The sequence below is a fragment of the Hyla sarda genome, chromosome 3 (assembly GCF_029499605.1).
Source record: "Hyla sarda isolate aHylSar1 chromosome 3, aHylSar1.hap1, whole genome shotgun sequence".
In the NCBI taxonomy this organism is placed as follows: Eukaryota; Metazoa; Chordata; class Amphibia; order Anura; family Hylidae; genus Hyla; species Hyla sarda.
Window position 1 is genome coordinate 333,982,085 of NC_079191.1, and position 26,891 is coordinate 334,008,975.

The 26,891-nt window shown below is 42.5% G+C and overlaps 1 protein-coding gene across 10 annotated transcripts in view; it reads left to right on the plus strand.

Annotated features, from left to right (window-relative positions):
• The window catches only part of PLEKHG1 (pleckstrin homology and RhoGEF domain containing G1), a 247,112-nt gene that overhangs the window by 155,152 nt on the left and 65,069 nt on the right, over window positions 1–26,891 (plus strand). For 9 of the 10 annotated variants that reach the window (XM_056567337.1, XM_056567336.1, XM_056567340.1 and 6 more), the window contains one exon: window positions 22,915–23,456. In XM_056567337.1, coding sequence (XP_056423312.1) covers window positions 22,915–23,456 — 542 coding nt within the window. Of the gene's footprint in view, window positions 1–1,591; window positions 1,825–22,914; window positions 23,457–26,891 lie in introns of those variants that run through there. The other variant, XM_056567341.1, reaches the window with a different exon arrangement.

Here is a 26,891-nt window from a genome sequence, read left to right on the forward strand (position 1 = left end):
AGTGTGAACATGCCCTTAAGCACACAATTCAGAGCGGAAATACAAATTTCCCCTTGACTGAAGAATTTACAAGTCAATTTCCCCAAAGGAATTTGGATCCGTGATGGCAATTTCCACATTGAAATTATTCTGTTTGAACAGAGTTGCAGATATTCTATTAAACTAAAGGAAAAGTTGACCAGTTGCCCATAGCAACCAATCAGATCGGTTCTTTCATTTTGCCGAGGCCTTGTTAAAAATGAAAGAAGCGATCTGATTGGTTGCTATGGGCAACTGGGCATTTTTTCCTCTGGACAGGTTTTGATAAATCTCCCCCAATGGGAGGCTGAATACCATTTATCAATGTTGCCTGTACGATGCCATTTTTCCTGACTGAATTTGTAGTGCCTATTTTGGCTGTCTTGTCATAATAAATATGGCAATAAATATGGCACCTTCTGAATTTTACCTCAGCTTTTGCTGAAAAGGTTGCCTCAACATGGAATGAATATGTGGCTTGTTTAAGGTCGATGCACCCTTTTATGCGCCCTTTTGCCAAAAAGCACAAATAATAAATAGCGTCCGCCGCTTCTGAAAGTGCCCACAGATGGATTTCAGTCAGTTTTAAAAAAAGGGCATATATAAAAAAGGCGCAGCAAAAAGACGCACGAAAACACAGCGCCCAAAGATGCACCTTTTAGCCGCCACAAAAATGGCAAATATGCAATAGTAAATGTCCCCCTCTGTGCAATAGCCCTGTGGGTGGTTTCACATGGCAATATTTAGCTCATTATTTGTGCAGCAAAAAAGGAAGAGGAACCAAAAACATAGCCAAATACTACCATGTGAAGCTAACCTTGTGATACCCATAGGGATTATAGTTCAGCTCAGTGGGGAGCAGTAGTCATTCAAAAAAGTACATGGTAATGTCACGTAGCAGTGAATGTAACCTGGTTATTTTACAGCAATTGCACCAAAATCACTGCAAAATTGTAGAAAAAGGCATAAAAAACACCGAAAAACTGCATCGTGTGAACACAGCCTAAGGACGAGAGCTAATAACCTTTACTGACACTTACTGTATGTTAGCTATTAATTCTCAGGGAAACCATTGCTTAGCAGATCTGCATTATTTTAAGGAGCCCTGTCCACCTTTTCAGGATGAAGCGCATTTTTTAACCATTAAAATGGAATTCCTTTTTTCAAGTATTGAGTGGAGAAGAAAAAGACAGAACAATCGAGTGAACCCTTCCCTATTTAACATGTGTCGCTTTGTGCTGGAACAATGGCAGAGAGCGGTTTCCACAGAGATTATGGTTTGAAAAGTGAGCATGTCGCCTAATGGCTGTTGTCATAGGCCCGGGCCCTCCGACAAAATACCATTGGCTGGGCCTTCAAGCCTTCGCTGCACTTTGCATCTCACAGCTCAATGTGCAGCATTGTTCATCTCTTAGAAAAGTTCCTGGGTAGCTGTAAATATGTCTGCATTGGGCGAGAGAGACTGATTGGAAACTGGCAGCTTTTCTTAGTGGTGGGAGGGATAGGCCGGGGGAGGGGAGGCTATTCACTTTTACAATCTCAAACAGGTTGGGTATCTTTTTACCACTCATATGGTTTCTGCTTGTCTTGTGAAGAGTTCCTCCAGGGGGATTTGCCTGTGTGGGTCTGCAGAAAGCTGAGAAGACAGCCTTTATAAAACCCTTGTGGAATGCTGAAATTGACTTTGTTTTACTATGAAACTCTTATGGCCGAGCCAGTTGATACATAGCTCTATATAGACACAATACAAGGATATGCCCCTGTGAGTGGATCCCTTTACTGGATCTGACACCAAAATGCCTACAGGTGAGTATTCCTTGCTGTAGTGGGGTAATCTAGTTGTTACATTGGATTCTGTTACTTTTTCTGTTTAATTTTGCATTGTTTGATTTCTGTTATACTTTTTAATTTTGAAATGAAATATTTGTTTTATGTTGTATTGTTGTTGTGGTTTTTTTTTTTTTTTTTTTTTTTTTTTTTTTTTTTAATGAAATAAGATTTTCCTCCTGTTTATAAAATTTGCTCTGCCGGGACATGTTCTGGAGGCTTTTGTGCCTAATTTTTTTTTATTGTTTAAAGATTACTTGTAATGCTCTTTTGTAGGGAATGTTACTTATTTGTTAAGGCATTGAAGGTTTATGTGGCTTGTGCAGCTTCCCTGAGACATCAGAACCTCCCGCCGGGTTTCAATTAGAAACGTTAGCAGGAACATTGCTGTTCATTTGCATCTCTATGACCTGCTTGGGCAATATGTTCAATGGTCCTTATTTTACTGTAATGTATAAAGACAATATAGATCCTACTGGAATAGTGAATAATAAAGTAATTACCTGTGAAGTGCAACTAAACCTAAACTATGTTTCTTATCTGAATATAGATTTAGTAGGGGAGATATATATATATTTTTTTTTGTCATCTGCATCACAGCTACGTAGAGGAGAAACTGTTAAATGACCACTTCAGCTGGGCTATAAAAGAGTTAACAGCTTGCCACTTGTGTCTGTCCAACACCCTCTTGACACTTGTCCTGGCTGACACTGGTTTTTATATCACATTTTATAGAGGTCTGCTAAGATGGTGCTAGGTTGTGCCGCCTGTTAATCTCTTTATTGCTTGTTTTTCATTGTTTTTATGCTCTGTATACCCCTATTTTTAGCATATGACTTCACTATGATAGCTTTGTTTAGACACTGTATGGATTGAGTGTTAAAGGGTGGGTGTCCTTTTCACCCAGGCCTGCTGCTTGGTGGTCTTGTGTTCCCTATGTTTAGTGCTATCCGGACAGAGGCTGCAGTATATCTTGATGTTTATCTTTATACAGTATATTATTAACACAGTCCTATTCATAGTGTACTGTAGATCTCATGCTTGCATTACATCTATACTGTCATGTGCCTTCTATGCCCCTTATCTTAATTATTCAGAATTTAACTGTGCTTTAATATTTTTTACATAAGTTGCCCGTGTTTTCCGTTCCCTTCTTTTCTTTCTGGAAGCAATTGTGAACCACCATGAAGTAAGCTGATGCAGTCTGAAGTACATCGTTTAGTCTTTGATCTGGGGGGGGGTGTATTAACTTTATTACACCTAGGCCCATAGATATGGAATATGTCCTATGCATACTACTTGACAGGGGCATAGCTGGGGATAAGGGACAGGGGGTGGGGTGCCAACAGTCTGTCTGCCAGTTTCTGGACAATCTGGCTGCATTTTTTGCATTATGGCCACAAGCGCAGGCCTGGCCATGGGTTTGATGACCCAAATTGAAAGCATTATAGATCCTAGGTTTAGATACAGGATAGGCGATCAGTATTAACTCACTAGGGGTTTAACTCCTGGCGCTCCTGTCAAACAGCTGTTTTAAAGGGAAGTGCAGCTTTGTATCACCACACTATACATAGTTCACATTGCCGAAGGGCTTTGTTATATGGAGCCCCATTGGCAAGTCCATCAGAACAACGGGAGTTTAACAGGAAAAAAAATAGTGCATGCACTATTTATCTCTGGTAAGTTACCATATCCTCAGCAGACCACATTCTAATCAATGGGATCCATTGGGACCTGATGGTGACTTGGTGGAGTCAGTTGAGCTCTGACCCATTTTGGGGCCATCTGGTGCAAGAAAAAAGAGCCGAACGGACCTAGAATGAGATGAAGCACAATGGCAATGTGAACTGAAGAGGACAATGCTGCAGTACCTTACACTCTTCCTACTGGTGAACCAGTGATGGAAAGACAAGAAGAAGTAAACATTGAAGAGGCCGTAGTGCTCGCCCAAGCACCCTGGCCCTTTTTAAGCAGGTGATTGGTAGGGGTGCCACATGTTGGACCCAATTTGTTCTTGAAAAGGGCTTTCTTTATATAAGGGTAAATTCATACACAGCAGATTTGTTACTGAAATGTCAGCTATTTCCCCTGTCATGTGACTAAGGCTTGCAAATAACCATGTGCTCGCTTTCGAAACACCATTTAGATAAAAGAACTGATTGAACTTATAAAACTAAATTCTCAATAGCAAATCTGTCAGGTGTAAGTTCGCTCTCTATATTCTTTAGCAGCAAAAAATCTTTTTCTGAGGAAAGGACTTTTATTATTGTTGCCACTAGATTTGGGGGCCCTTGCTTGAAATTATCCTACTACTGAGTAAATCATTAGATTTCATTAACATAGGTAAATAGATAGCAGAAAGAGCAATCTTGTTTGGCAACTGTCTTGTCTTTACTGTGAAACCATTATATTGTATGACTGACATCTAAATGGCCCCATACATTTACATCTGACTGTTATCTTTCCCAACTTCCCCACAAATATGAACGTACAGCATGGTGGAACTTGTTTATTTCTGGGAAAGAAAGGGGTAAGAAACAGACTGCTCTGGTAGTGATTTATCCCTCTGAGAACAAAAGGGTCAGATGGCAAAAATCCAACATGCCCACCAGATAATGTTGGTAGGAGGTCAGGAGGCCCCCATACTCATTAGGCAGCCAAACCCACCTGTAGGAGTGCTTTTGGATGATTTTAGTATAAGGTGTATAGGCACCAAAAGGGATCATGTACTCTGCTCAAAAAAATAAAGGGAACACGAAGATAACACATCCTAGATCTAAATGAATGAACTAATCGTATGAAATACTTTCGTCTTTACATAGTTGAATGTGCTGACTACAAAATCACACACAAATGATCATTGGAAATCAAATTTATCAACACATGGATGTCTGGATATGGAGTCACACTCAAAATCACAGTGGAAAACCACACTACAGGCTGATCCAACTTTGATGTAATGTCCTTTAAAACAAGTCAAAATGAGGCTCAGTAGTTTGTGTGGCCTCCACGTGCCCATGTGACCTCCCTACAATGCCTGGGCATGCTCCTGATGAGGTGGCTCCTGGACAGTCTGTGGTCAACGTGGCGTTGGTGGATGGAGCGAGACATAATGTCCCAGATGTGCTCAATCGGATTCAGGTCTGGGGAACGGGTGGGCCAGTCCATAGCATCAATGCCTTCCTCTTGCAGGAACTGCTGACACACTCCAGCCACATGAGGTCTAGCATTGTTTTGCATTAGGAGGAACCCGGGGCCAACCGCATCAGCATATGATCTCACAAGGGGTCTGAGGATCCCATCTCTGTACCTAATGGCAGTCAGGCTACCTCTGGCAAGCACATGGAGGGCTGTGTGGCAGCCCAAAGAAATGCCACCCCACACCATTACTGAACCACTGCAAAACTGGTCATGCTGGATGATGTTGCAGGCAGCAGAACGTTCTCCATGGCGTCTCCAGACTCTGTCACATCTGTTACTTGTGTTCAGTGTAAACCTGCTTTCATCTGTGAAGAGCACAGGTCGCCAGTGGTGAATTTGCTAATCTTGTTGTTCTCTGGCAAATGCCAAACGTCCTGCACGGTGTTGGGCTATAAGCACAACTCCCACCTGTGGAGGTCGGGCCCCCATACCACCCTCATGGAGTCTGTTTCTGAATGTTTGAGTGAACACATGCACATTTGTGGCCTGCTGGAAGTAATTTTGCAGGACTCTGGCAGTGCTGCTGATGCTCCTTCTTGCACAAAGGCAGAGGTAGCGGTCCTGCTGCTGGGTTGTTGCCTTCCTACAGCCTCCTCCACGTCTCCTGATGTACTGGCCTGTCTCCTGGTTGCGCCTCTATGCTTTGGACACTACTCTGACAGACTCGGCAAACCTTTTTGCCACAGCTCGCATTGATGTACCATCCTGGATGAGCTGCACTACCTTTAGCCACTTGTGTAGGTTGTAGACTACGTCTCATGCTACCACTAGAGTGAAAGCACCGTCAGCATTAAAAAGTGACCAAAACATCAGCCAGGAAGCATAGGAACTTAGAAGTGGTCTGTGGTCACCATCTGCAGAACCACTCCTTTATTGGGGGTATCTTGCTAATTGCCTATAATTTCCACCTTTTTCACAACCGCACGTGAAATTGATTGTCAATGAGTGTTGCTTCCTGAGTGGACAGTGGGATTTTACAGAAGTGTGATTGACTTGGAGTTACATTGTGTTGTTTGAGTGTTCCCTTTATTTTTTTGAGCTGTGTATATGAAAATTCTATGGGGGAAATTGATTTACGCTAGCTTAAAGTGGTACTCCACTGGAAAACCTTTTTCTTTTAAATCAACTGGTGCCAGAAAGTTAAACAGATTTGTAAATTACTTCTATTTAAAAAAATCCCAATCCTTCCAGTACTTTTTGGATGATATTTACTACAAAGGAAGTTCTTTTTTTCTTTTTGAATTTTCTTTGTCTGACAACATGCTCTCTGCTGACACTTCTGTCCATGTCAGGAATTGTCCAGAGCAAGAGAGGTTTGCTATGGGGATTTGCTCCTACTCTGGAAAATTCCTAAAATGAACAGAGGTGTCAGCAGAGAGCATGTTGTCAGATAGAAAGGAAATTCAAAAAGAAAAGAACTTCCTCTGTAGTATATAGCAGCTGATAAGTACTGAAAGACTTTAAATAGAAGTAATTTACAATTCTGTTTAACCTTATGGCACCTGTTGATTTAAAAGAAAATGTTTTCCAGTGGTGTACCCCTTTAAGTTGCTTCAATTTTGTTAAGAGGTACTGGCCTCATAATAAACGTGGCACATCGGTTGACTGTGTGCTTCACTTCCAAATCTATGGCAGCTAAGAGCCGTGGGAGGCCACACCTCCTTTACGCTAAGACTAAAAGTAGCAATTTTTGTTTAAGCAAGAAACTTTTATAAGTTTAGCAAATTTTCCCCTATGGGCATCAACCCTGTAGGGCAGCATTAAAGGGGTACTCCGGTGGAAAATACATTTTTCAAATCAACTGGTGCCAGAAAGTTAGACAGACTTGAAAATTATTTCTATAAAAAAATCATAAAGGAGTACTGCACTGGCCAGCATTCGGAACATTTACTTCCAAATGCTGTGTGCGCACTGTGGGGGTCGGTCACGCCCCCTCAATGCAAGTCTATGGGAGGGGGTAACCACCGTCACACCCCTCCCATAGACTTGCAGTGAGGGGGCATGGCCGATCCCCGCAGCGCTCACACGGCCAGTGGAGTACCCCTTTAATCCTTCCTGTACTTATCAGCTGCTGTATGCTCCACAGGAAGGCCTTTTCTTTTTGAATATCCTTTCTTTCTGACCACAGTGCTCTCTGCTGACACCTCTGTCTGTGTCAGGAACTGTCCAGAGCAGGAGCAAATCCCCATAGCAAACCTCTCCTGCTCTGGATAGTTCCTGTCACAGACAGAGGTGTCAGCAGAGAGCACTGTGGTCAGACAGGAAAGAACAACTCAACTTCCTCTGTTAAACTTTCTGGCACCAGTTAATTAAAAAAAATGTTTCCACTGTGAAAAGACCTTCGAAATAGAATGTGCATTTAAGCATGGCATTCCCCCCCAGTGGATTCTGTACTCATGAAAAAAAAATGCTCTGAGGCAAATGGTTGCACCGTATGGCCCCACTGCAGGATATACCATATTTTTCGCCCTATAGGAAGCACCGGCGTATAAGACGCACCCAATTTATAGGTGCAAAATCAAAAAAAATAAAGATTTTGAACCCAATAGTGGTCTTCAACCTGCGGCCCTCCAGATGTTGCAAAACTACAACTCCCAGCATGCCCGGTCAGCCGTTGGCTGTCCGGGCATGCTGGGAGTTGTAGTTTTGCAACATCTGGAGGTCCGCAGATTGAAGACCACTGCATAGGAGGTAATACTCACGTGTCCCCGCCGCTCCGGACCCGTCACCGCTGCCCTGGATGTCGCTCCATCGCTGTCGTCGTGTCCCCGTCGCTCCGGAACGTCTCTGCTGCCGGCCGGGTATCCTCGCTCTCCGTCGCCGCCATCACGCCGTTATGCACGCCAACGCACATATGCAACGACGTGATGATGAGGAAGGAGAGCGCCAGCCATACAGGGGATCCCTGAACGGAGAAGACACCGAGGAGGCAGGTAAGGTCCCCCCCCGGTGTCCTGTAAGCACTAACCCGGCTATTCAGTCGGGCTGTTCGGGACCGCCGCGGTGAAATCGCGGCGGTCCCGAACAGCCCGACTGAACAGCCGGGTTAGTGTCACTTTCCCTTCAGACGCGGCGGTCAGCTTTGATCGTCGCGTCTGAAGGGTTAATACAGGGCATCATCGCGATCGGTGATGTCCTGTATTAGCAGCGGGTCCCGGCGATAGGGGTGTATTCGCCGTATTCACCGACTTTTTTCCCCCCTAAGTGCGTCTTATACGGCCAAAAATACAGTAGGTGTTATATTATTGCAGCATACAAAATCTGTAATTGAAGTGTGCAGTGCAGAGGGAATTTTTTATTTTATTTTTTTTGTAGATGAAAACATTTGGTGGATCGCAATAAGCATTAGAATGAAAATGGACTGCATATTTTTGGTTACTGTGTTTGTCCCATATAAACCCAAATAAACATTCCACTGTAACATTATTAGTAACGTCATTTGCTTGTCATACACTTGGGTAGAGTACAGTGGCTGTTCACTTTAACCTGACCTTTATTATAAGACCTGACATTGTAGCTTTTTAACACCGACCATTGCCTCCAGTTTTATTAGGGGATCAACAAACCATTTAGGTTTTTGGAATTCAGTTCAAAGGAAAGTTTTACCCTTAAGAACATCTGTTATTTAAACTAGGTTTATGATGTTTTTAAAACTCCAATTCTTTTCACAGGTGCCTTTAAATTGTGACGTTATACATCTTAATGGACAGATAATTAAAGCCAAATATCTGGCTCACCCCTGGGATTGTTCTTATGGTTATCGCTTTAGTCAGATTTCCATTTATTTATTTATTTTTATTTTTGCTAACCTTAAAGAGGAAGAAAAACTTTCCTGACGTGTGAAGTTTTCCTTCTTAAGGATACGTTCCCACACGGCGTATTTGCTGCTGCGCATTTTATTTTCTCTGTTGAAGTCAATGGGTAGGAAAATACGCAGCACCAAATAAGCAGCAAATACGCAGCAAAATACGCCATGTGGCAATGCACCCTTAGGGTACGTTCACACGGATGGATTACCTGCGGAATTTCCACAGCTTATTTGCTGTGGAAAATCTGCAGCGGATTTTACTACCATTGACTTCTATGGGTCGTCAGAAAATCCGCAATAGAGGCAGTTTTGCAGATATTCCTTCGAACCCATTGAAAATTAATGGTAGCAGATTATCTGCTGCAGATTTTCTGCTGCAAATACACTGCGTAAATTCTGCATGTGAACGTACCCTTAAGCCTGGATTCAATCCAATTTTTTACATAGAAAAAAAGGGGGACTATGGACCTAAATGTTTGTGTTAGTATTTGTGTGAATGAGCCTTTAGTCTTGCTGCATGTGGCTGTCATATGGTCACATATTAACATGGTCATTACAACCACTACAACCAGACCCCTGTGGTTATACTAAACTGAACTTGGATTACCATAGCACTCTAATGAGTTACGGCTCTAATACAGATGCAAAAAGCTACCTGTAATTGGCTTTAGGCTGAATTCACACAGAGTCCCACCTACCTAAGCTCTTTGTTTTCTATTCGGCTAGGTAATGTTGTTGGCAAATAGGAATTAGTAGTCTTCGTTTTGCAAATCTTTAGGTAATAATGAAAGGTACTGTAGTATATTGGCACTGACGTGAACCACAACACTTTTTTCTACTATTAGGGTTCCTTCACAAATAATGCTATTATTAAAGGGGTACTCTGGGTAACTAAAACGTATCCACTATTCACAGGATAGGGAAGAGTGTCTGATCTCTGATGCCCGGCCACTCACCCGTCCTTGGAGTAGAGTGGCCTCCACCCTCGGAAATGTGCAGGAGTGACAACCTTCTTAGCCAATCACCAGCTGAGATAGATAAATTTGTTACCCAGTAGTGTGGAGCGGCATAGGCCATATTCGAATTCGCGATATTTTGCGAATATATGGACAAATATTCGTTATATTCGCTAAATTCGCATATTCGTAATATTCGTGTTTAATTTTTGCATAAGCGAAAAATTAGCATAAGCGAAGATTTGCAAATGCGAAAATTTGCATATGCAGAAATTTGCATACGCAACAATTCGCAGATGCGAAAATTCGCACGCCAGTCTCACACAGTAGTATTAGAGCCTTCTTTACACCACACAAGCTGGAAGCAGAGAGGGATGATCACTGTGATGTGTTCTGTGAAAAAAAATAAAAATAAAATGAATATTCGTAATTTCAAATACATAGTGCTATATTCGCGAATATTGTCGAATAAAATTATCAATGCGAATATTCGCGAGCAACACTATTACCCAGTATACCTCTTTAAATTCAGCACAAGTCAGTAACACAAATGAATATAAGAAACATTATACTATAGGGAGTGGTGTTACAAAAACCCAGTGGAGCTGTTGATAGGCTATCAATAATTTTTTGACCATTATGATTATATAGACATCTGTCAGTAGGAGAGATTTTTGTCATTCATGCTGCCTGAACACAATTTATTGGGGTGGTAGCTTGTTTCCTTCATGCCCATTAAAGGGGTATTCCAGGAAAAAACTTTTATTTATTTATATATATCAACTGGCTCTAGAAAGTTAAAAAGATTTGTAAATTACTTATCAGCTGCTGAAGTTGAGTTGTTGTTTTCTGTCTGGCCACAGTACTCTCTGCTGACATCTCTGCTTGTCTCGGGAACTGCACAGAGTAGAAGAGGTTTGCTATGGGGATTTGTGTCTAAACTGGGCGGTTCCCGAGACACGTGTCATCAGAGAGCACTTAGACAGAAAAGAACAACTCAACTTCAGCAGCTCATAACTACTGAAAGGATTGAGTTTTTTTTTTTTATAGAAGTAATTTACAAATCTGTTTAACTTTCTGGAGCCAGTTGATATATAAAACAAAGTTTTTTCCTGGATAACTCCTTTAAAGGCCTTGATTGATCTCTCCCTGTCTGGATATAGTGCAAAATCTGTCAATCAAGGCTTATGGAGTGGGGGAGAAGCCACTGGGACCGCCCTGATTTACCTGTTGTTTAGGAAGCATCCCTTAGAATGAAATAAAACAATAAAAGTTAACACTGAGTTTAATGGCTCAAATTCAATGAATCTGCTTGACAAATCTACTACAGGACCTGGGAAGCGCCTGCAAATTAGGTGTTCTTCCATTGTTGTGTAAATTCATTTCATCAAAGTAATAACTATTCCATATAGATCGGCACTAACTTCAGCTGTTCCAGCTTTATATGGGCTCCTGACAAATCTGTAAGACCAGTCTCTTCAAAAGCCTTCTAGCTACTTGAGTTCAAAGTGTTCTTAAATAGATCTGCCTACTCAGTGATGACACGGACCTTGTTTTAAGATGCCGAGCTGGACACTTATAGACAGAATAAGTGTTAGTTAGAGAAATGGTGACATACAGACAGTTAAATACATAAAAGTCTATGAGTGATGGACGTTCATTCATCCCCCAAGCTCCTTATAACAGTTAGTGTATGTTCACACAATGGAATTTCTGTGTGGAATTCCGCATTAGAAATCTACACAGAGATTCCACTGCAGCAGAATTCCACTGATATCATTGGTATTTCCCTGAGCTGTGCACATGGTGGAATTTCCGCAGCGGATGTTCTAATTCTGCATTAGAATTCCGCACAGAGATTCTGCTGCAGCAGAGTCCCATTGATATCAATGGGATTTCCCGGAGCTGTGCACACTGTGGAATTTCCGCAGCAGCTGTTTCTTCCGCACAGAAAACCCAATTATGTAGTCCGTAGAAAGAATACACGTCTATTCTTTTTGTTGAGTCCGCACGGAAATGCATTGCTGTCTATGAGATGGCGCATTTCCCAGCGGTCCTAACGCCGGCTGTCGGGGGAATGTCCGCACGGAATCCAGTTCATCCACACATCCAGTTCTATATATCGATTTCATTTACATTTTCAATAGAATCTAAACAGCTTGGGCTGTCTATGTTTCTGTCCCATTTCATTGTTGTGCAGAATCTGATACCCAGTACCGTATACCCACTTATTGGTTATGTAACTTACAATTAACATTATGTATCATTATCAGTGTCCTGTAGTGTTGACTCTTTAAAGTGTCCTTGCTTGAGAATCCATGTTTTTGCTTGACTGTGTGTGTGTGTGTGTGTGTGTGTGTGTGTGTATGTATGTATGTGTGTGTGTGTATATATATATATATATATATATATATATATATATATATATATATATATATATATATATATTATATTTATATTTATTCTGTTCATTTGCTACCTTTTCTTCCAACTACGCAACAGTAGGTGTCAATGAAACGTATATCCTTTTCAGGGTCTTCTAGTGTAGATACATATTGAACTTTAACCTCTTCCAAATGGTCTTGTTTATCTGCACAGGCTTTATATAGACTTCACACATCAGATGTCACCTTTTCACGGACCTCAATGACAGGTTTTCCAGCTTGCACTTCTCTTAGTGGTTAGAAAGCTACCATTAATGTTGATAATTGCAGTCATTTTATGTTGTTGTTTACATGCAATGACTATGACTGGCAAGAGCTAATATCTAAAGAGACATCAGATGACTTATAAAATATGTTTAGAGAAAAAACTGGCCATACACTTTAGGTTTGTGTTGGCTAAACCTACTGGTTTTAGTATTATTGGCTGACCATTTAAAAGCACATTTCGAGGGAAAGAAGGATTGGGCAGGGGGATTATAACATGCCTGATTCTGGATGTCTCTGGCAGCTTCTTACTCACCTCTCCCCTATCGAAACTTGCATGTGTATGAGGTTGGTGGGGGGGGGGGCGGTTTCGGAAGAGCCTTTTTTTTACTATTGTAGGAGTAATACCAAACAGTGTTGAACAAAAATAAGAATATCAATATTTTTGTAGGGATTGCCATCCCGCAGAAATAATTTAAAATTGTGTTCCTCATAGCAGCCACATCATAGCCCATGAAACAGCAGATGATTCTGTATCAGATTTCTAATACCATATATTAGGGAAATCTGTCTTAGCCACTGTAGATTTACAAAATAATTTGCCAACCACTGGCACCTCAATGCACCCACCAAAGCAATTCAAAGTCAATTAAACTACCCCCCATGTTTGTTTGTGGGAGTTTGCTGCAAGAGTTTTCTCCTGTGGTCCATGGAGGATGAACTTCATAGCCAGAGGAGGCAGTTTGCTGCAAAAACCACAGGGGCTGAATAGACCTCAGTTCAGTGGGAGGTGAGCTAGTGCCATTTGTTCAGCATGGTTACATGATCACTTTTCCCTATAAACCCTTCATGTCCAGATTGTTACAGCCAGATGTGGGAGGCAAGCAGACAGTTTTATGAGCTGTTCCTATGGCAAAAGGCAATTGTTTGTTTTTATTTGAGAGCCTATATCAGGAGGTCTACAGGATTAGCATACGGTAGTTACTAAGAGCCATATAGGGGGGTTTCTAATAACATAGCTCATTTATGTTTGACACGGGTAGAATGGATGACCCGTTGATGATAGTTTCCATAGTTCAGACTCTTTTGTTTTGTTTTTTGTTTTTTTATTGTGAAGTAGCATAGTTGTCAAAGACCCACTGCATATAGCAAGTACTGCATTGCAGAGAAAGCTTCATTGAGTGTGGAAAAGATGGCATGCAATACAATGACACAAGGTTAAAGGGGTATTCCAGGATTTTTTATTTTTTTTTTGGACTATGCTACAGGGGTTGTAAGGTTAGTGTAGTTCATAATATAGTGTCTGTACCTGCGTGTGATGGTTTTCTCTCAATTCTTCTGTGATATTCTTATATTTTTACCTGCATACAAAATGACTGTTGTCTCGGATTTTTCCCAGCTTGCAATGCGGCCGAGACCTGACTCCCTAGTCAGCTGATGACTGGGAGCCTGTCTGCTTCAATGGGTGGAGTGATCGCTTGGTGGGAGAGAGATCAATCTGCTACTAGTACAACAGCTGGAGGCACCCTGATTGAAAACCACACTGATTTGAGTGGATGCAGCTCATTTATGTTTCAATGGGTGGGGTGGCTGATATGTGGGAGGGAGGAAGATGGCATTGTGGGATTTGTGGTAAAAAAAAAAAAAAGAAAAGTCAAACAGGAAATACAAGTTCACAAACAGCTAGCCACAGTATTATGGAAATCTCACAACATAGCCATTTAGCCCAAAGACAAGCGTAGATCCTTCCTAAGCATGTCCATTACTGGCTGCCTGGTACGTACTAAAATCACCTTATGCTGGATAACCCCTTTAAGATGACCTTGCTTAGGTAACATAGAAAAGTTTTTTTTTTTTTCCTGTATATTTTTATCTCATCTTTATTAATGTAGATTAATAGTGTACAATGGAAAAAAAATCTTGTTATATTTAAAGGGGTATTCCAGGCAAAACCTTTTTTTATATATATCAACTGGCTCCGGAAATTTAAACAGATTTTTATATTACTTCTATTAAAAAATCTTAATCCTTCCAATATCCAAGAGAAAAGATGGGAGATGCACAGTGTTCAAACCCTTACAAGGGTTAGTGGGTGCCCATCCTCAAGCTTGACCAAGGCAAACGTACCAATAGAAGAAATGGAAGACGGCACTCCGGTATTGGTGTCCAAATTCAAGGAAGGTGGTTTATTGATCCCAATACATACAGAATGATGCAACGTTTCGACCTAACAATAGTGCAATAGTGCTTGATAAAGACCTTATTGTTAGGTCGAAACGTTGCATCATTCTGTATCTATTGGGATCAATAAACCACCTTCCTTGAATTTGGACACCAATACTGGAGTGCCGTCTTCCATTTCTTCTATTGTTAATCCTTCCAATAGTTATTAGCTTCTGAAGTTTTCTGTCTAACTGCTCAATGATGATGTCACATCCCGGGAGCTGTGCTTGATGGGAGAATATCCCCATAGGAACTGCACAGCTCCCGGGACGTGAGTCATCAGAGAGCAGTTAGACAGAAAACAACAACTCAACTTCAGAAGCTAATAACTATTGGAAGGATTAAGATTTTTTAATAGAAGCAATTTACAAATCTGTTTAACTTTCCGGAGCCAGTTGATATATAAAAAAAAAGTTTTGGCCTGGAATACCCCTTTAATCATTGAAAATTAGGGGAACTTGGTGAAAAACCCTTATAACCTGCAACCAAACCCTGATCTTTACCTAGGTTCTAAATAAAAATGTTTCCTATTAGAAGATATCCTCTTATTCATAAAAGCAACTGGGTAATGCATGAGGCAGCTTTATGTCATCACCAAACCTAGTCAACTAGTCATAAACCAGGCTGCAGTTTGCTGACGGCCACCACGGAAGTCAAGGAGATAGTTGTTTTGGCCGACATTTTGATTATTTGTACATTTGCTTCTATGACAAAAACATATATGCTGGTTATAATAATGTGGTAATACCTTTTTTTTATATACGGAATGGGCTTCTTGCTTAGTAATCTATAATATTCTTTAGATTTAGGAGGAACCTACAGATGGTTAAAGGGGTTTAGGTTCTGTTCACAGTTGTATCATGGCAATATATATTGTGTGTGTGTATGTATGTATGTATGTATATATATATATATATATATATATATATATATATATATATATATATATATAAGGTAGCACAACCCCAATGGTGCAGGGTGGGTGCCAGTCAGTAACCCGTGGCCCAGGGTACAAGATATAGAAGATGAAATCCAACAGCACTCCAGTATGTATATATATATATATATATATATATATATATATATATATATATATATAATATGCATAGGATGGCACTGCTAGTAGAAGGCAATGCGGGGGTTAATACAGGAAAAAGATCGCAGTGGAGCATCGAGTCGTGAACCTGGCGGTGAGTGCAGATATCTTTTTTTGTTCTATATGACTATATATACACACACATATACATATCTACTCCAGATCTGTTTTTTTTATGGATACTTTGAAGTCCTGAATATTAATATAAATATTACTGTCCGTCATAATCCCAAAAAGCACTGCAGACTGCCCGATGGAAACCCTAACAAAGACTTAAGTTGCTAATATGAACACAGCTTTGTACACATAAGCTTAAAAGTGTTATCCCAAGATGCAAAGTTATCTGCCATCCAGAGGATAGGGGATAACTAGCTGATAAGTGGGGTCCAACCACTGGGATCCCTTACCAGTCCAAAGATTTCAGGACAATTTTCCCCTGAACAAATAAGATAAGCACTGAGCTGGAGCCAATTGTCTTTAGTTTTTTAGAATCAGTGGAGGTCCCAGCCGTAAGACCCCTACTGATCAGCAAGCTATTCCCTATCTTGTGGAAAGGCGATAACTGTTCATACTGGGATAACCCCCTATATATATTGTAAATGAAAAGTTCTTTAACTTTCTAATATACTAGTTGTTTCAATTTATTACTACTATCGGTATCTGTTGTTGAGGTTTGTGTACAGTGATTAAGCTTTATTTATGACACACAAGACATGTCAAAAGTTTGGATCGGTCGGGGTCTCTGTGCTGAGACTACACCGATCGCTAGATATGACAGAATGAAGTGTGCTGCTGTGCGCTTCACTTTCCAGCTCTGCACCTGATCCATCTCATTGCAAGTGTCTCCTACAATGAGTCAAGTTGAACGGCGAGCTGGGGAGTGAAGCACACAGTCACGCACTTTACTCTAGTGATTGGTGGGATCTCAGCACAGAGACCCAGATCGATCAAAACTTTTTGACATGTTTGTGTGACAAGTCAATATTGCTTAAAGTTTACACAAAAATGGATGATCATGTCAGTGCTTTTTTGTGTGGCAACACACAACAATTGTCACAACATTTTTAAAGGGGTACTACCGTGCTGACAACTTATCCCCTATCTAAAGGATAGGGGATAAGATGCCTGACCGCGCGGGGTCCCGCCACTGGGGACTCCCTCTCGCACGCAGCGCCCCGCTCTCATCAGGCCCCAGAGCAAACGTCGCTCCGGGTCTGATGACTGCCGATCATGGGGCCGGAGTATCGTGTCGTCACGGCTCCGCCCCCATGTGATGTCACGCTCCGCCCCCTGCCATAGACTTGCATTGAGGGGGCTGAGCGTGATGTCACATAGGGGCGGAGCTGTGATGTCACGATCACCGGCCCCGTCATCAGACCCGGAGCGGATCTTCGCTCCGGGGCCTGATGAGAGCGGGGTGCTGCATGGGAGAGGGAGTCCCCAGCAGCAGGACCCCGCGCGATCAGGCAACTTATCCCCTATCCTTTAGATAGGGGATAAGTTGTCAGCGCAGTAGTACCCCTTTAAATCCACATTTCTTTTAAACCAACATCATGGATAACTATCGCCTTTTTCACAATCTAATATAAAGGCGTGTTGCTGTTCAGGATTTGTAAGCGCAAATGTAGGGTTAATAGTAAAAATGAATTATGCTGTAATGTGATGGAGGCCGATAAGCAAGCTGGCACTTTGAAGATACAGAGTGGCATTGTTAATAATGACCATTGATAATATCCCAGGTGTATTAGACATTCCTAATGTCTGAAAGCTCCTTATCACTTACTGTAAAATGAAGCTGAGGAACTTAAATTGCTTAAGATTTTGGAGTGCAGCCTTCTGCAGTAAAGAATTTGGAAGATTGGTGTTCAGTGAAGGGTATTATTTAAGGTTAGGTTTCTTCCAAACTTATTGTTCTTCCATTTACCCTGGTAAAAGCTGACTCATGTTCTATTCCATCCCCATAGTGAACAGGTTGAGCTAGCGAAGGATTCTAGATTTACCTAAGAGCAATGAGGTCATCCTGGCAGAGATGAAGGGTAGGCTCGCTGTGCCCGTAGTGTTTGCTGTAGGCTGGTAGATCACAGCAGGCCGCTGTATTAAGAGAAGCTTTATGATGTGTGCTGGGATTGATTCATTCACTGTACAAGGACATTCCACTGTGGTGAGATACAGTCCAACCCGCACCCCCTTCTACGTACAATGCTGTCTGGCCATGTGGAAATCTTTGATAGGAAACAGAAAGCCTTTCTCTAGATGACATTAATGCTTCCTTTAGAAAAGAGGCTGTTGATATTTTTCCTTAAATCCTCAAGTCTATCTGAATTTCATTATTACAATTAATAGCTTTTATTTTCTCAGTAACTATTTTCATGGCTGTATAGCCCAAAAATGCCCAAAATTATGGCAACTGCTTTAGGTATATTTTATTTTTAATGTTCCGGGGTAGGATCTGCTATTAGCTTACAACCTATCCGGCTGGCATATGGCGTCTTCTGGAGGAGCGCTAACGTGCACCAATAGTCTTAGTAGTTTTAAAAGTAGAATTACACACCTCCCAACTTTATGGTCGATGAACAATGGTTAGAGAAACACACTTGGCAAACTAACTTCATATGTATTTTATACCTAGTACAGGGCCTAAGGAAGCAATGCATACATTGAAGAGTAATTCCAGGTTTTCTGCATCATCCCTCACAGTCCCTGCTAGCTGCATGGAACAATGAATCCTTTTTGCCTGGAGCAGACTTTTAAAAGGATACTCCGCTGTAAACATCTTATCCCCTATCCAAAAATCTCAGCTGCGGCACCCCTGTCATTCGGCGCACGGAGTGAACTCCGCTCCATGCCCGATGACTGGCGATGCCAGCTGCCACACCCCCTCCATTCACGTCTATGGGAGGAGACGCCATGGCTATGTACTGCAAGCTTCGGTGTTCCGGACGCCTTCGCTGCCAGGCCAGAGATCGCGGAGGTCCTCAGCGGCAGGACCCCCGCAATCTAACATCTTATCCCCTATCCTTTAAATAGGGGATAAGATGTTTACAACAGAGTACTCCTTTAAAGGGGTACTACCGTGCTGACAACTTATCCCCTATCTAAAGGATAGGGGATAAGTTGCCTGATCGCGCGGGGTCCCGCCGCTGGGGACCTCCGCAATCTCGCACGCAGCACCCCGCTCTCATCAGGCCCCGGAGCGAACATCCGCTCGGGGTCTGATGACGCGGCCGGTGATCGTGACGTCACAGCTCCGCCCCCGTGTGATGTCACGCTCCGCCCCCTCAATGCAAGTCTATGGCAGGGGCGAGACAGCTGTCTCTCCCCCTGCCATAGACTTACATTGAGGGGGCAGAGCGTGATGTCACATGGGGGCTGAGCCGTGACGTCACAACCCGGCAGTCATCAGACCCGGAGCGGTGTTCGCTCCGGGGCCTGATGGGAGCGGGGTGCTGCGTGAGAGATCGCAGGGGTCCCCAGCGGCTGGACCCCACGCGATCAGGCAACTTATCCCCCATCCTTTTAGATAAGGGATAAGTTGTTAGCACAGTAGTACCCCTTTAAGGTTCAATACAGATAATAGCTAATTTTACCACAGAAATACCCTAGGCATTTTTGCAGGTTTTGCACAACAATAAATAAGGCTAAAATGTATAGTATTGAGATTAATAATCTAGTCAGTGATTTAACTCCGTGGTAGTAAGTGAATGTATGTCATTGACCATCTATACATTAGTTGCAAAATATGGATATTTCAGGTGCAAATAGACAGATGGATAACGCCACAATCTTTCTGACCACTCAGAAGACCAGTGGTGAGGTTCTTCAGATTGCCCAGATAAAAAAAATGTTATGGGGTCATCTTATGGCTATAGAGAACATATTCTGATGTTGATATTCCAATTAGAGGCAAATATCATCCATACATACATAATATATCTTTTTGAGAAAACACACACAGATGGGATAAATTACAATGTCCAGTGATCTATTCCACCTTGAGCTTCAGAGGAGGTTGTCTGTCTGGTTTTGAAGTTTATGGTTCCTTTTGTAGGCTGGGTCCCACTTTCCTGTTAGATTCTGGACCTATTGAACAGTCCTATATTGGCACAGTCCAAACCTTCAAATGATTGTGCCAAAAATGTTAGCGGTTCCCACTTATATGGTCCTATCATACTTTTTCGTATGAAGGTTTGCAAATGTCTCCGTGTGCCTCTATAAAGGCTCTACCACATGTAAGAGGCTATTAGAAATGTTTTAAGGTGTGTATGACTGACAGAAGGGAATAATTTTAATTGATGGCATAGAAAGTTAAACAGATTTGTAAATTACTTCTATTTAAACATCTTAATCCTTCCAGTACTTATCAGCTGCAATATGCTCCACAGTAAGTTCTTTTCTTTTTGAATTTCCTTTCTGTCTGACCACAGTGCTCTCTGCTGACACCTCTGTCCATTTTAGGAACTGTCCGGAGCAGGATAGGTTGGCTATGGGGATTTGCTCCTACTCTGAACAGTTCCTTAAATTGACAGATTTGTCAACAGAGAGCACTGTGGTCAGATAGAAAGGAAGTTCAAAAAGAAAAGAACTTCCTGTGGATCATATAGCAGCTGATAAGTACTGGAGTGATTTAAGATTTTTAAATAGAAGTAATTTACAAATCCGTCATTTTCTGGCACACGTTGATAAAAAAAAAAACATTTTCCAGGGGAGTGCCCCTTTAACCTGTATTCTTCACACTATTCAGTTATTTTACGTGAAAACTTTTGGTCCTACAGAAAAAGCTGCCTTTTAAATACAGCATAGGACCCATCTGAATTTTCGTGAATAGAAAAGTCAAAAGAATATTTTACGCTTCAGCTGAAGTTCTAATCCCATTTTCCACTGTCCAGAAATAAAAGCCGGGGAATCCCATTATCGTGTTCCACACAAAGCTGCATAATGCATTATTCCGTTTAATTTGGCTCTGTAGATTTTACCTTTCTCCTGGTCTTGCCTGACTTAGAAGACATGAACAAGTTCACCTGTTTTGTATGGGCTGCCTCAAGGTGTAGAATAAATAATTCCTGCTCCCCTGTAGGGCGCACATGTGCACTTGTAGCAGCATTGAAATGGCTTTCTGTTAAGCTATATATTCTTGCAAAGGGCGTAGCCTGTTAAGGGTGGGAAGTGTAACAAAATTCATGGAAGACTGAAACAATAATGAGACTTATTTTAGAGACACATGACATTTCCTTGGGAATGCGACTAAGCAGTTCATTATTCCATTGTTTTCCCCAGCTAACACTTCGCTTTGCTATATTTACATACAAACTTTATTTGTGAAGTTAAAGCACAATAGGGCATAGGTTATTCTGGTTATTTAGCAAAACGAATGCAGAAACAAATATGTTGCATATCAGATTGTACTTCTAAGAATTATGTTTTTCATTTTCAAATGTTCTATGTAAAGTAAGAGTATGTTCACACATGTCTCTCAGCCAAACTAGGAAGGCTGATGCAAGCCAGTGGGTAGTGGCAAAAAGGATAATGTCTGGACTTACCTAGGATACTTTCCATTCAGGGGAACACCCCGTGGGCACTTAAGCCTCATTTGCATATTAAAGGGGGTCCCCTTGCAGTCTCTTGTATCGGGCCAACATCTCACTCATCCTCCGAGCACTTTGGTCCCCACCGTCTCAGATGAGCAGAAGCGACTGGCCGCTCAGCCAATCACCACCTGAGAGAGGGTGCCGTCTCTGCCTGTGATTGGCTGAGTGGGCTGTCACTCCTACTAGTTTTCTAGGGTGGGGCTGAAGTTCTCCTAGGATGTGTGAGTTACCGGGGATTGTGGTGGTCCCCAGTGGTCGAAGACCCTTATACCCTATCCTGGAAAGGATTTTTGAAATAAAGTATGCTTGTTATGCTGCCTTGTCCAGCCATGTGATTATTTACACGCCTGTTTAGGTCTGCTTAAATTAAACCATGTGCAAGTGGCCATATTCTTCTAATAAAATACAAATCTAATGTAGTAATCTCCATTAATAGGTATGAGAACTGTTTACCCCCCAATCAACTACTACTGGCCACTGGCATCTTAGCTATGGTTCTTCTTTAATAAATGGCCCTGACATGACCCCATCAAAACAATTGCTAGGGGGTAGCATGTAATGAACAAACAATGTTAGCTGTAGTGTTGCTGGTAGGTGACCTCAGGCAGCAGAATTCAAGTAGCAATTTTCAGTTGCATTTCAACCGTACAATCTTTTTTCTGTGCTTTATATGTAGAGGACAGAGAATAATGGTCATCTTTGTTTTATTGCTATTTAGTAGCTGGAGTGGGAGCAGTCCACCACAAGGATACCGAGCGCTGCTTAAATAGCAATTGTGTCATTTTACTGTCCTCATTTTGATCCTTGTCTTGTATCAAATATTTGTCCTCAATCTTTGCGAATACCTCGTGTTATCTTTTCTACAATTCTATTGTTGGCTGACAGCTAAATCTGTCCTTTTAGGTAAAATGTCACTCATGACTGTGTATACAGTATGTAGGCTCTTATCACTGCCCAGATAAAACATGTATGGAATGTGTAATACTTAACTATTAAAGCAAATTTCTCTGTTTAAATAGAGATTACGTTAATTTCAGATTTTCAGAATTACAATGGAGAGAGTGAGAATAGAATAACTACAAGTGCATTATCGAGTCTGCTAAAGAAGTTTTAGACCAAGTCAATGGTATTCAAATGTTACCTATAAGGGCGTAGGATAAGAATTATGTACTGTATGGATTGTTCTTTGCATCATGAAACATTCTTACATTCTCCCCATGGATTGGATGTAAAAGATAGAGCCTAGGTTGTCAATTTGTAGCACATGTACCCCAAGAGGGTACACATCATGTCTCTAGGGTAGTGGTCCATAACCTTTAACTCTCTAGAAGTGGCAAAACTACAACATCCTGATAGAGGTTGTAGTTTAGCAAAACTGACAAGCCATATTTTATACCAATTTCTCCCCTAGAGCAAGGTTTCAAATTATTTTGAATTTTTTTTTTCTATGAGAATGAATATGTGACCCTTTCTAATTTATATAGAGCTTTACTATATAAACATTGCATTTGTGTATTTATTTTATTCATATTGATATTTATTTATTTTATAGACGATTACCACTTGCCACTTGACTCTCTAACATCGGTCAGAGAACTTCAAAGTCCCAGACCCGCAGTAGATCTGCACAGAACAAGCAGACATTTCCGTTATTGTGGGATCAAAAACATGGAGCTCTCGGACAGTGATAGACCTGTTAGCTTTGGTTCAACTTCCTCATCTGCCTCTTCCCGGGATAGTCACTGTTCATTTGGAAGTCGGATGACCTTAGCATCCAATAGCCACATTGGTTTGTTTCACCAGGATAAAGAAGCTGGAGCCATAAAACTAGAACTTGTTCCTTCCCGTCAGCTGTCCAGTGATGACCTTCAGACTTCTTACACCAGAGAACAGAGCCATGGAAGTCCAAGGGACAAATACTTAGATGAAAGAAGGACTATACCATGGAAAGAAGCCAAAGGATCGGTCAAAAACTGTTTAAAAGCTGAAGTTGTGGAGCCAACCAGTCCAAAGCTCATGTATGTTGATAGAGTCGTCCTAGAAATTCTCCAGACTGAAAGGACATATGTGCAAGACTTGAAAAGCATTGTTGAGGTAAGAAAAGTAGTTTGGAAACTATTCATAATAATGTATTTAAAAAAAGTCCAACTAATATTTGATGACTATAATACAGTGCCAGAATGGATGTTAAAGGAGTACTGCAGCGATAGGCAACTTATCCCATGATTGTGGGGGGTCTGAATGCTGCAACCCCCCCCCCCCCCCCCATTATCTCCTGTACAGGGCCCCAGCCAACACGCCCCCACCATGTATCTCTATGGGAGAGGTGGAGATGCAGCATTTGTGCATCCCTGTCTCTTCCATAGAGCTGAATGGCTCGACAACATGAGCATTAGCCGCACAGAGCCACGGCAGTGCCTGGTCCATCGCCAATTAGGCATTAGCTTTCTCATATGTCAATGATCTCATGTGGTTCCAGATTCTGAATTGATAAGCATCATACCCATTGATGTCTTTGCAGCAGAAGGCTATGTTTTTGAGGCTTTGTTTTATCCTAGACACATCTGGGAGATATGATAGCAGAAACAAAAAGATGTCCTGCACTCACCGCCACAATACAGGTCATATGGCTCCTCTTCGGGACCTGTGACAGAGGGGAAGACAAGGCCGGAAGACACACACCACGTTGCGTGAAACAGCTGGCAGTCTCCTCTGAGCGCCCCATACCAGCGTTTGTCGGAGGTCCCGAACAGGAGCCGTATTACCTTGTTTTGCTGTGGCAAGTGCAGGATATCTTTTTATTTCTACTATTATATGTGTTAATGGATGCTGTTCGATATTGTCCTAGCACCATTGCTGGTCGTTGCCCAGAGTACACGCAGTGTACACCCAAGTCTCATACAGTTGAACTGCCATAGCAGGAGTTTGCGGTACCGCTTCATTTCTTCTTCTTCTTATCTACATATCTACCAAAAAATGTATGTTCAATAATTTTTTTGTGTTGTTGCCTGTTTTTCTAGGTTTCATTTATATGATACATGTAAAAAAAATGTTTGAAGCTCTGAAAGATTCTGGGGTTCATGTGCAGATATTAATATTGTGACTCATGTCCTTGAAACGAGTTGTGCAAACATGAAACTTTAAACAATTAAATGGAATGAAATCAACCCCATTGTGTTTAGCGCACTGAAACGATGACTTCACCTCTAAGGAAATAAAGTATACGTGTCATTAATGTTAGGTGATTTCCAGATTCTTGATGCCGGGTTATGGGATGTGCATTAAGCAATGTTTTTGTCCATATCAATTGAACATAATAGTGTAACTTGTTGATATGTATTACACAATAATTAAATGCACCTTGAAGATAGACACCCAAGCAATGTAGGCAGAACAAAGGTTTTCCATGATGCAATTCATGGTTCTTTATCAAAATGGCAATTCAGGAACCTTCAGAGAGAGATTCCTAATCCCTCATGTACCTGCATTGTTTTTGTTGCCCTTGGTTACAGCCCACTTAGGGGTGTCATACATGCTTAGTTTAACTGTAGGCTCCTGATTTGTCCAAGAAGTACTGGCATAGGGTGTATTTACATCTTGGTTTTGTGTATCCATCAACCAGATACGGCAGGAGAATTTCATAACTGCCTCATGCTGGATCGGCACCTTATCCCATTGATTTCAACAAGCCACCTGGAGTTTTGTACTGTCTACGGTTTGCAACACAAAGAGAAACACAGCCGCACATCCACCATTTGTAATTTGATGTACCGTATTTATCGGGGTATACCACGCACCGGCCTATAACACGCACCCTCATTTTACCAAGGATATTTGGGTAAAAAAAGTTTTTTACCCAAATATCCATGAAAAAATGAGGGTGCATGTGTGCGCGTGTATACCCCGATATACCCCCAGGAAAGGCAGGGGGAGAGAGGCCGTCGCTGCCCGCTTCTCTCCCCCTGCCTTTCCTGGGGTCTAGAGCGCTGCTGTCGGCCCTTTTCACCCCCTGTTTATCGGCGCCGCTGCCCGTTGTGTCCCCCTGACTATCGGTGCCGGCGCCGACAGCCAGGGGGAGAGAAGCCGCTGCCCCGTTGCCTTCCCCCATCCCCGGTGGCATAATTACCTGAGTCCGGTCCGCGCTGCTCCAGGCCTCCGTTGTGCGTCCCCCAGCGTCGTTGCTATGCACGGCGCGGCGCTCTGACGTCATGCGCCGCGCCGTTCAGCGCATAGCAATGACGCCAGGGACGCACGACGGAGGCCTAGAGCAGCGCGGACCGGACTCAGGTAATTATGCCACCGGGGATGGGGGGAGGCAACGGGGCAGCGGCGCCGGCAATGGGTGCCGCTGCCCCTTCTCTCCCCCTGGCTGTCTGCTCCGCTTCTCTCCCCCTGGCTATCGGCGCCGGCACCGATAGTCAGGGGGACAGAACGGGCAGCGGCGCCGATAACCAGGGGGTGAAAAGGGCCGACAGCAGCGCTCTAGACCCCAGGAAAGGCAGGGGGAGAGAAGCGGGCAGCGACGGCCTCTCTCCCCCTGCCTTTCCTGGGGGTGTATCGGCGTATAACACGCACACAGACTTTAGGCTAAAAATTTTAGCCTAAAAAGTGCGTGTTATACGCCGATAAATACAGTACTTGCTTCTTAGCATAATTTCAAAAACTAACAGGTTGTTAGTATACATCTTGATCAAAAAGTACAAGCCTATTCGCCACGTCAAGGCCACCTTGTTAGAGTGGGTCCCTATGCTGACACCGGTAGTTTTTGAAATTATGCTGAGAAGCAATAACTTTTATAAACCAAAAGAATAGGTAATGCAAAAAAAATTGCATATTTACACCAGTACCCAAAACTGTGGTACTGAACCCAGATGGTATACAATGGTGCATTAACATCCATTATAAATGAACGATACTTGAAGTCTTTAGCAGACGGGGGTCTCAAATCATAATTATACAACACAACATCCAACACATACCATATAAGCCGAGTTTTTCAGCACGATTTTTCGTGCTGAAAACACCCCCCTCGGCTTATACTCGAGTGAACTCTCCACTCTCGGTGGTCTTCAACCTGCGGACCTCCAGATGTTTCAAAACTACAACTCCCAGAAAGCCCGGGCAGCCATCGGCTGTCCGGGCATGCTGGGAGTTGTAGATTTGAAACATCTGGAGGTCCGCAGGTTGAAGACCACTGTGGCCTTCGACATCATCCAGACCCCCCCCCCCTCCTCACCCCCTTTAGTTTTGTACTCGCCTCCGCTCGGCGGGACGTTAGGGTGCGCTGGTCCGGGCCATCTGTGCTGCAAGGACCGTCCGGTGGGGTGGGATAGTCTTTACGGGCTGTCCATCTTTACCGGGGGGGCCTCTTCTCCGCGCTTCGGGCCCGGCCCCGGAATAGTCACGTTGCCTTGACAACGAGGTACAGGGACGTTCATGAGCAACGTCCCTGTGCGTCTTCGTCAAGGCCACGTCTCTATTCCGGGCCCGAAGCGCAGAGAAGAGGCCCCCCCGGTGAAGATGGACAGC